This window comes from Curcuma longa, unplaced genomic scaffold (genome assembly GCF_044706935.1).
Source record: "Curcuma longa cultivar G26 ecotype Majalengka, Jawa Barat unplaced genomic scaffold, ITB_CL_G26_1.1 contig_22166, whole genome shotgun sequence".
In the NCBI taxonomy this organism is placed as follows: domain Eukaryota; kingdom Viridiplantae; phylum Streptophyta; class Magnoliopsida; order Zingiberales; family Zingiberaceae; genus Curcuma; species Curcuma longa.
The window spans coordinates 19,111-30,456 of NW_027431829.1; the positions used below are offsets into that span (position 1 = coordinate 19,111).

At 36.3% G+C, this 11,346-nt stretch overlaps 2 protein-coding genes across 2 annotated transcripts; one reads left to right on the forward strand and one right to left on the reverse strand.

Moving 5' to 3' along the window:
* LOC141817842 (uncharacterized) lies at window positions 1-497 on the forward strand. The gene is made up of 2 exons (XM_074705469.1): window positions 1-175; window positions 237-497. Exons 1-2 carry the CDS (start codon window positions 38-40, stop codon window positions 408-410), a joined length of 312 nt encoding a protein of 103 aa, XP_074561570.1. The 5' UTR covers window positions 1-37; the 3' UTR covers window positions 411-497.
* On the reverse strand, window positions 497-3,926 carry LOC141817841 (uncharacterized). Its single transcript, XM_074705468.1, has 5 exons — window positions 3,731-3,926; window positions 3,585-3,660; window positions 1,910-3,487; window positions 1,493-1,634; window positions 497-1,335 (listed from the first exon to the last, which is right to left on the reverse strand). The coding sequence occupies exons 3-5, from the start codon at window positions 3,482-3,484 to the stop codon at window positions 674-676; spliced, it is 2,379 nt and encodes a 792-aa protein (XP_074561569.1). The 5' UTR covers window positions 3,485-3,487; window positions 3,585-3,660; window positions 3,731-3,926; the 3' UTR covers window positions 497-673.
* Between the last annotated feature and the right edge of the window lie 7,420 nt (window positions 3,927-11,346).

An 11,346-nucleotide genomic window follows, 5' to 3' on the forward strand; every position in this document is an offset into this window, starting at 1 on the left:
TGGAGAGTAAATAGTCCTGGCACTGCAGAGAAGAGAAATGTTGGAAGGAAAGGCAGTGATCCTGGATACAGACATGCCATTGAAGCTGCAGCTGCATGCCATGTCCTGTGCCTACACAGCTCTCGATCTCTTTGATGTCCTTGACTGCAGCAACATAGCTGCTCACATCAAAAAGGTTTCTTCATCATCATCTTCTACTTCTTCTGAATAAGTATTTTTGAGTGTCGTTGTTGCAGGAATTCGATGTGATGCATGGTCCCGGATGGCAGTGTGTTGTGGGTTGCAATTACGGTTCCTTCTTCACCCACACGACAGGCACCTTCATTTACTTCTGCTTGGAAAGACTCAAGTTCCTTGTGTTCAAAGCAGCTGTACCAAAGACAATTAATCAGAGTGAAACTGAAAAATGATGTGTAGATGTTCATTTGGTGATTTTTGTTCTAGATTTGTAGTGAATAATACTATTGCCTGCTTATCTTTCATAGGTCCCAATTAAGATTTATCCTTTTTCTCATCAGAAAGAAACAGGAATAGAATTGTTGTAAAGGCTACTGAATTTTTGAGACAAAAAGGACAAGTTCTATATAACACTTGATTTGCCCTATACAATTAATACATCAATCTTCATAATAATAACAACGACTAGATATTATGTGAAAAAGAAAAAGAGAGTTCACTTGGAACAGTCTCGTGTCCACTCCAATGCAGTCTCCTCAACCAGCCGAGAGAATATTTGCTTGCTAACTTCATCGACAACTTTGTCAGCCTCTTCCAAGCATATCCACCACTCCCATCCGATGTCCCATGCAGAATTTAAGACAGTATTTCTCGGCTTTAGCTCTCTCTCCAACCTTATGTGGAGACTACCTTCACCAGCATCAACACCATTGATATCATTGTAACTTGTCAATTTGTTGATCCCGTTACTAACTTCCTCCACCAATTTGTCAATGGACAAGTATGTTATCCTCCCCCATGGTTGGGCTTGCAGCAGGGGATGAATTGTATACTTCAACTGGTTGTATTTTCGTGCCATTAGCTCCTCTGAAATGTCGAGGTATAGCTTAGGTAGGTCCACTTTTCTATTTATGCTTTGTTTCAGATGGTTGATGGATCTAGCAGCATCGACACTGAATAAAAATTTTACACAACAAAGAAATGATTGACTGCTGAGAAGAGCACTCTTGAGATCGTCTCCTATTGAAGATTCTACTCCAACTTTCTTGTAATCAGGCAGCTGGACGACTTCTGTGAATTTAAACATTCGTTCATCCTGGTTGGTCCTCAGCATAGCTTCACCAATTATGTTATGGTCTTTATTCTTATTCAGGTTGTCTGCAGACAACAGAAACATTTGGATAACTTCAGCGTACAGTTTTGTACAAATTGCATGTGTTCTTATAGACGGTTAAGCTCATTAGTCAACAAGAGGAAATCAAGATTGTCTTCTCGAATTTCTAGATGAATCAGAATATAGAACTATTATGCCTACCTGAATTCGCAGAGTTCTTCACTTTCTTCATCTGCTCAACGAGTTTGCTGCCGTTGGAACCACCCACTGATTTTGGAACATCATTCACTTCAATGCAATATTTAATTGCCGTGTCATTATCATAGCATTTTTTGTCCTCGACCTGGAAAAACAATAGTGATACTCGATTAAGAATAACTAACTAGATCATTCATTATTTGGAGTATTAGAAATTATAATGCGATGAAACAATAGCTTAAATCAGGACCATACGCCAAGACATCTTTTGTTTAGGTCTATTAATATCATTAATGGATCTCTTGTCATGAAAGTATTCAATAACTTAGGCGCACATTTAGTTCAGATTGACTTGGATACCTTTTTGAATATCGCAGGAAATGATAAATGAACAAATGAAACTCAAAGGTGGAGACATACTGCAGAAATGGTAATGGCAGCTCTCCTAGTTGCTTTTACTTCTGACTTAGTCTTATCTCTTGAAGAATCAGTGATTGCCTTTGCTATGGCTCTGTAATGAGACCTCAAATCTGGATGTTGTGGTTCCCCATTATGCTTTGGTTGCACTGTGGAAGTCTTAGGATTAAGCATTTTTATCCTTGTTGATTGAACTCCCTTATCTTCTTGCTGCTTCACATTTAATCTTGATGGTTTCTTCTCCTCATTGTTCAGCTTTTGGGTAACAATCGCCTTTTTCTTTTGCTGTTTGCTGTATACAGAGGAGGGAGTAACATAATAGGGCAATGTTTCAGCAACATCCTTCTCCGTATGCTTAAATTCTTTCCGTTCTTTTTTCTCAGCTAAAATATGTTTACGATAATCCAATCTATTGTTCTCTTGACCCAATTTAATTTCTTGGATCCTTTCTTGCATCAAGGCCTTCTCAGGGAGTTCATTCTGCACACTGGTATCCTGATAGTGCAAATGCAGAGGCTTCATTATCACAATTGGTGGCAGCTGATCAACCCTTTGTAGGTTTCTCCGACACTGCTCTAGTTCTTTAGTACCAAAAACAGTTGGTTCTAGTCCTTTTCCTCCAATCTGGCTTCGTTTCAAAAGCCCTTTGAGATGCTTAGTTTCGATGAAGTCATCTGGTCTGTTATCGTCTTGAGCATTATTCTGCACAAGAAAATGTGACTTCCTTGTTTTAGGCACCTCTATATCGAACCTAGGCCTCGGTAAGCTGACAAAATCCTTTTCTTCTTTGCTGATAGGTTGAATAGTTTTTACGGGGGCTTCTTCCAAACCCATAAGCTTAGCAACTAGATTTGAAGATCTAGCTTTCTTTGGTTGCCCGGATGAATAATGTAGTTCAGTGTTGAAGCACTTATCCTCCAAACTATCGACCATACCACATCGTATTGATCTACTAGAGGAGTTCTTATCATCATCAAACAGTATATTCTCTTTGTAAAGACTTTCTTTTATGACTTGTTTCAGCTCTTCCATGCAATTCCTTGAAAAGTCATCAGATGAAGGTTGTGGTTCATGGTACCTTCTTCGGTAATCACTGACTCTGAATCCTTCAGAACTCAACTCTTGCGGTGGCATTTCCGTGCCTCTCTTGTTGACAACTTCTTCTTTCAGATTATTACTCGCTTGGGGCATCTTCTTTGATGCATCCTGAAGCTTTTTAAGAATGTCCAGTGACTCCTGCAGACCTATAGCACCTCTAAGAAGATCTTCCGCAAAAAATTCTGATCTACCCGCAACATGTCTAGCCATTGACCATGAATCAATCATCTGTGTCAGTTTCTGAGCTTCTCTTGACACATGCATAAGCTGGAAGTCACTGCTGTTTCTGTAAGCCAAGGCCTTTTTTTCTTCTTCTTCTTCTTTACCCTTCTCAGAAGTTGGATTTCTGCCTCCGCGAGCTGCTGTTTTGGCCTTCCCATTTGCCCTAGGCTGGACTGTTTCATGATCATCATCAGAGGGAAATAGAAGCGACCTGGTTAAGGATCTGCGAACAGCCGATTTCAGACTGCCTTGATGCATATTCTATGAACAAGAAACAGACATTGGCAGAATCAGAGGCAAAAACACCAAATCTAACATCACAGTCAAAGTTTCTTCTCATGAAAGAGAAACAATGTACCTAGATCAATTTCCCCCAAGTTTTAACAATTGGCCTTAGAAACATCTGCTTCAACATAAATACTGAAGCTCAAAATCTGAACCAGATTTAGGGAAAAGATCTTTAGCAGCAATAGCAAGAAAATAAACGGGGCAACAAAAATGTACCTTCAGATTACAACGGAGGCAGGTTTAGGTCAAGTGCCTCCATTTCTCTGGTGCTCCGAGGCACTCCAGTCTCCAGATCTGTGAGGAAGCTGATATTTTTATGGTCATAGACTTCGCTTTCAGCTTCATCAGCTGTGCATGAGCTGGTTAGCTTCTTGATCGCTGCCTGTGGCACTGCTTCATTTTCTCAGGTTCATTTTCTTCTGGCTCCTGTCGAGATCTGGAAACTTACCCATCTGAAAAGGACCTATTTGGTGGAGAACGGAAGAAGCCAAATCTACTGTGATAGACCAAACAACCCTTGAACAAATCACATTCAAATGAACAAATCTGAAAAGAGGACACTAAAAATTACCGTGGCCTTCCTTGGATTGTTCCATGGCTAGGGTTGGCATGAGCATGGAGGCCATGTGACGATGAGACTTTAATTTTGTCTCTAGCTATAAATGCGCATGTTGTCCACCACCTACTCGTCATAAATACGTGCAAAGGAATAAAGCCCTGTGCTTGATTGACTACTACTCTCTAATCATGTCTGTTCATACAGTAACAATGCCTTGATTGTGAGTCGACCATATCAGAGGGAAACAACGACATGATGAACACGATGATTTCTCATGGACCATTAGAGGGTTCTGACCTGATACCTTGAAGTTTCCAGGAAGGTGTTCGATTGCACAGTAGTTCAATAGAATTCTGGAAAGGGTAAGAACTTTGGGTCTTGAGATGAGGTTGGAGGGGGGATTCCTCAGAGGCAAAATATATACCTTTGCATGTGAATAGATGCCAAAACTTCGATCACAAGGATCCTGACCTGCATGGAGAGGTATGGATGGTGCATCATGTGAAACCCATTTATGAGAACCAAAAGCTACCAATCTATTCACTAACTTGTGTCATTTCTTTGTTCTTGAATTCATGCTGCATGAGTTACTTACTGAGAGCTAAATACTTGCAAATGATGAGATGTTATGGATGTTGAACTATAATTCTAGGGCCATGAGAAGGAACCTGAAATTTTGCTTGTGACCAATGTTTACCATGCACAAGTTCAATATACTTCAGGATCTATGCATTAGAGTACTTGAGTTTGGTTCAAATTTGACTTGAGCTTGGTTCTATTAGTGCAATTAACCTTGAATTAAGATTGACTAAGTTTAATTTGACTCGAATTAAAGAGTTTTGATATTTGACTAATATGGTAGAGTTTGATCGATGTGATAGATGTTGATCAATATGGTGTTTGATTATGATAGTAAAAGAAGAGTCAAATAAGTTAAGATTAATCCGATATTTATTAATTAATTTTATTTAATATATGTTAGAACATTAGTTTGATTTATCAGCTAGAACATTAGTTTGAGACATAGGGGTATGAGTGAACAGAGAAAGTATAAAAGTATGGTTGTTTGATATATCTCAAGCTCTAGCACTAACTGCACACTATGCAAAAATGTAACTTTTCTGAGCTTTTATTGCATTTTTTAAATATTGGTGACTGAATTTATGGATATACTATTATTAGATAGTTTAATTAGTTAAAAAGAAATTGCCATATAAAAAAGGATCATAATAATAATTATAAAGAAATCACAAATTGCTGAAGATGCATATTAAATTAGTCACACAAATGTCGGACCTGAGTAATTGGGAGGATGGATGAGAGAGTGGTGGATGCTAATAAGAGCATGGATAATAAGAATGGATTTTGAAAAGATTATCCATCATCTTATTTACTTAGGGAGATGGAGTGGGTGGGTGGATTTCTCATTTGTATCATTAAATTTTCAAAATAAATGTAAAACAACCAAAAAATATTAACTCAATCTAGCTCACCAACCCTAAAAACTCCAATAAGTTCTTTCCACTGTCCATAATTGTCTTTGCAGCAAAACAACAAACACACATCAGCACCAGAAGGAATTTAGTCATTACATTTGATAAAAATAGATGAATTCTTCCACCAAATCAACCCAAGTTTTTATATTGGAGTTATAAAATAGCTTGGTCATCATGGGTCTATCGACTATGCTATGCCTAGCATCAATACATGAATCTAGTCCTCACTGTCTTCCCCTCTCCACAACACCATTGCTATTTAATCAACTATTCCAAGCACTAGATAGGGCAATGCTAGGTCTTATTATATATACAAGACACTAATCCATGGGTGACAAGACAAAACATGGAACAAAGTTGAGGGACATCCTTGCTAATCATATTTGACTTCTTCAAGCACTAATCACTGGAATCTCTCATGACAAAGTCAATAAACTCGACAACCTAGAGAGCTCAGTGATGACACTCATTTCACACTAAGCCTCTTGGATTTGCAATGAGCATGACAATGTGGCTATGAGTCGCAACACAAGTATCAACATACCCTATAATTTATGTATGTAGTAGGCAATTTACATACATTTCATAAGCCTACCATCTAATTACTGAAGATTAGTTTATACCTTTTTAATATGACCTCTTTATATTTACAATATTGAGCCTTGAACCAATTGTTAGAAATATCCATTAAATTTTGGGGAAAAGGATATCTTTGTTTGCTTTGCTGGTTTTAAAAGTGTAAATGCAGTGATGTTTTCAGTTTCTTCCACTATATAGTTGGACTTCATATGTATGTCCCTACTTTGGTCTTTAGCAGCTTGTATATATGGTATTGCATGTTAGGGCACGTCAGCTAATATTAGCACCAATACTAGAGACCTATGATTAATACATTACTTTTCCTGAAAGCTTGATAGTTTAAGGAGCTTCTCTTATATTCTACTTCCTAGAGTTATTGGGATATCCACCTTATTCTATTATTTTTCATCTATCTTTTTTATCCTTGTTCCAAAATTTGGTAAATGCATTAATAGAGCCTATAATCACCACTAAATCCCAAGAATCAGCTTAGCTCCTACATTGACATTGGAAGATGTTTGGTATCTAAATGTGTGCGCGACGGGCTGTTACAGAATGAAGAAAGCTGTGATGTTAATATGACTCCATATGTCGACCATATTGAAGGAAAAGCATCAAAGGAATCAAAGGAACCTAGAAGTGCTGGTACGATGGAAAACCCATACACTTTTTTATTTTGAATGTTTATGGAGTTGGTAGTTCTTTTTTGTTTCTGGTCACTATAGTAGTTTATCTTAGTTATTTTTCTCTCCTTTTTGAAAGATTCTGCAGGGCATGAGTCGATTGGCCCATCAACTTTCAGTGAACAAACTGGTTTTGCAGACTCAACAGATGATAGGAGCGATCATTTTTCTTTTTCTGTCATTGATGATGCTGGGGTATGTTCCTTCTCAAAGAAAACATTAGGAAATGATAAAAAGATTGCTGTCCTGATTTGCTTTTCTTTAAGGAAACACAAAGGGGGATAAATTTCTTTGTCCTCTCCCTGCCAACTTCTTTCTCTATCCTCTCTTTTCTACTATGAACTTTCCAATCTGCCTATTCTCTATGCCTCAGATCGATTCAAACCATGTTTTGTATGTACATCCATTGGTGTGTGTATTCCCCAAATTTGTCCACTATTAATTTCTTCTTACACGATAAAAATCTTGAAAATATTTTATCAAATTTTCATTCAAAATATATTTTATGTTAGATTGTTTGTTTTTCGCTTTTTTGTATAATTTATTTTTGTCTTGCTATCATGCTATCTCGGTTGCAGGAAAGGAAACAAAGACTTGCTGAAGAAGTTAAAAATATGACTCCTGCACAGACTCCTCTTGAAGCAACATGTCAGATGCTTAAGAGAAAGGTGTGGATGATTTTGTTATTACATTCACTAATGATATTAAATGCCCATCAAGAGACAAATTAATCATGGGTGTTAATAATTTCAATATTTTGATAATCAGTCTAATGTTTTATTTCAGATTTTCAACTCAAAAATCAGTTCCGAAGTACTGGAAACTCTGTTCATTGTACATTCTACTTCCTCTTCCTTTATATTTAATGCGAGTCATACTTTCATTTATGCTACAATTATTTAAAGCAATTGAACCAATGAAAATTTTCAATTTGCTTTTGTAATATGTTTCTTATTCAAATCTAGGATTGCACTGGTAATCTTATATCTTATACTGCTTATGTTGAAAACTTTGATTGTTTTGCAATTTTGTAATATTGTATTATAGAATTACCTAAGATGAAAATATTGCGAAGCTTTTCATTTATGTGCCTCTAGCTTTCGTTCAATCATAGTAATTTTCCACACGGCAAATGTGTAAATTTTATGCAAGTGTGCTCTAAAAAAATTCAAGAGAATATGATGACTTTGGTCAACAATCAGAGTTCATATTTTTAGCTGAATTAAATGGTTGTGTATGCAAGTTAGTTACCATTGCTGGTAGTTTATCTATTGACTGCTTGGCAACTTGAGCTTTTGGGAATACTCGTGATGACTTTTGGACTTGTATAGATAATTCAATATTGACGACATCATATAAAATTCTATCCTTTGAACATCATCTTGAAATAAATTCTACATCTGCTTTCACTCTCTTTTAGATTGCATTTAATTATATTGATTATGTCTTTCAACAATCTGAACAAGACAGTACGAAGAAGCAAAAAGTTGAATCAGATGATGGTGATCTTTATGTAACTCCCGACAAGAAGGATGATCATGTAGATGATCCAGATAACAAGGATGGCGATGGGCTAGGAGCATCTGAGAATGATAATTATGATAGTAGTTATGATGATTACAAGGGAGATAGAGATGAAGACTTTGACTATGGAGATGAAGACTATGACTATGGAGACGAAGACTATGGAGATGAAGACTATGGTTATACGAGTATGATTTTTGATTTTGCATGATAGGAGGGCAACAACAACATTGCTAAGTCTTCTTGCGGGATGGGGAGTTTGAGAAAAATTATTTCTGGCTATTTTTTTTTCAAAGAAAGTGTTTAGTACTGTTCTTGGATTTCAAGTCATTGATAGCTAATTCAAGGTTCCTTGTAGTCAATAATCTCTAGGTTTCTCAAGTCTTCTTCATGATAGCTAGTAAACTCGTGCCATCGTGATCCAATGCTGTTTTTTGCCTATTTGTTGTAGAGTAACGCGTTCATTAATATTGTATGATAAACTGCATCACTTAGATCTCTATTTGTGGTAAATTAATGCATTCGTTAAAATAGTACCACAAACTGAGTAGCTTTGTTGTTCACTCAGTTGCAGTCTAGGTGGCTTTTGGACAAGAATATAAACGCTATTTTGTAATCTTTTTTTAGTTTTTCTCGATCTTGTTATGAGCCTCTTTAACAAGTTGTTTTGTAGACCAACCTGAACAAAAATAAGAACGTTAAATTGGTAAAGGAAAAGCATGTTTGGAATGATTTAATCTTAATTTACTAAACCGCCAATAGATTAATATTGAACAAAAAAAAAACACTAAGGCTCCACCGATGATGCTTAAGCAAAAAAAAAAAAAAGAAAAAGAAAAATAGTGCTTAATCATTAATTAGGCCATTAGATTGATTGTTGCTAAAGGTCTTCCTAAAAGAAAATCGATGACATTCATAAATAACTCTTATTAAAGAATAATTGTCATGTCATTAGAATTAATTATATATCACCATCACAGAAGTATAGCTGTATAGTGGTCTTAATTATTACAACCAAATATCAACACCTTTTTAAATTTATTAGATTTCAGACATTTAGATGTGGTGCAGCCGTATTATTGTAACTAGGTGCAGCCATATTATTTGGTGATCCAAACTGGTCAAAAAGCTAGCCCAATTATATTGGTTTCCAACTCAAGTAAGCTAGTCAACCAAATTCAATTTTATTTGAGCAAAAATCAAGAAGGCATTTTTTAAAAATCGTCAAAGGAGCATTTTATTTTGAATTTTTTATCAAAAACACGTCCATCGATCCTTAAGTTATTTTTGTTATTATCTTACTTATATCTTCTATCTAAATCAAGAATTAATTGAGCGCGTTGTATCAACTATAAAATTATAACTACTACACATATTATAACAATTATAATATCATAGCTACTACAACTACAATAATTATAATTTGTAGATGTAATAGCCATGAAACAGTAGCTACTACAATATATGTGAAAAATAATCTTAAATAAAAAGGATTAAAATTTTGGGGTATTCAAAAATTTTTTAAATGATATTTTTTTAGTGTAAAATTAGATCATTATGGGTTACGCTATGTAACAAATATAGATCTCTAAACGAGTTTTGATTTGATATATTGTGTATATATCCCATAGTTCAACTTGAAATAAAAATTATGACTTTTCAAAGTTTACCTAGCATTTACAATTACAGTTTCGTAGCTACTATATAGTTTCGTAGCTGCTACAATGTATTCTCAGTTCAAGATTTAAACGAATAATATATGAGAGAGACAATAATAAAAATATTATAGTGAAAAATAGTTGGATAATTCTATGTAAATGTGAGGACGTGGCCTTTTGATTAAAAAAAATCAAAATGCTTATGATTCCATTACAAACATAAAAGAGACTCTTTTGATTTTTATCAACTATATTTTATATTAACCTAACATAAAGCATTGTTTATGTGTATTTGAGTGATGCTCTCGTATTTATTTCCCAAGACCATATGTTAGCGTATGAATATATAACTACAAATTAAGTTGGACGAAATTAATAATGTATGCATTTTTCTTCATCTATATTACACTTAAAACGCGCTTATTTGGACGACCACTCACGTGACAAGTCACGTGGTGTCGATCGCCTCGATCGCCGGGGAGCGCGTATTTCCCTCCTTGTCTATTTTTTTTTTTCTATATGTAAAAAGAAAACAGACTTATTTGATAAACCCTCCTTCCTCTCTCCGCTTACCATTGGAATCTGAGCTTCTTCGGTTTCATCTCCCGCGGCACAACCTTCCCCTTCGTGCCACCTCCGCCTCGGAGCTCACGGGTATCGGTTCCTCTTTCTTTTTTTTTTTAATGTTTCAGTGATGTAGTACTATGCGATCTCGACATGATTTTAAGCTTTCTGCAAAACTTCCGTTTGATATCAGGAAGTGTGATAGCGCAGAGAATATATCTTTCGATTTGCTATTAGTTTTTTCAGCATATGGAGATTGGTTTTCGGTGGCTGAACGTTTTTGAGTCTGCATAAGACGGAAGAACCTGAAACGTTCGCTTGTGTTCATGAAATTTCCCTCGTCTTACGGTTTTTTTAATTTTATTTTGGTTTCGCCGAGAAGTTTTCGCTGAAGCATGCAAAAAATTTGGCCTTTGATGAGGCGTGATTACGTGCGGTATTGAGCTTCTCTTTATTATCTATATGTAAAAAGAAAACCGGCTTATTTGATCACGTGAGTGACGACTACTCACGTGACAATAGGTTGGGTGATTTTTTCTTGCCAGCATTAGTATTTGCCCCTCCCTGTTCTCAAATAATGATGGGACGTCGTCTCGTCGCTTCGCCCTTTTATCTACTGTTCCTTCCACTCTTCCGCCATAAAGGACCGTGCCATCACGTGCTCCCTCTCTCTCTCTCTCAATCTATCGCTCTGTTCCTCTTCGTCCACCACCACACTGCCGCTGTGCAGCAGCGTGCAGGGCGAACCGCCAGCGGGCTTCTGCCCACC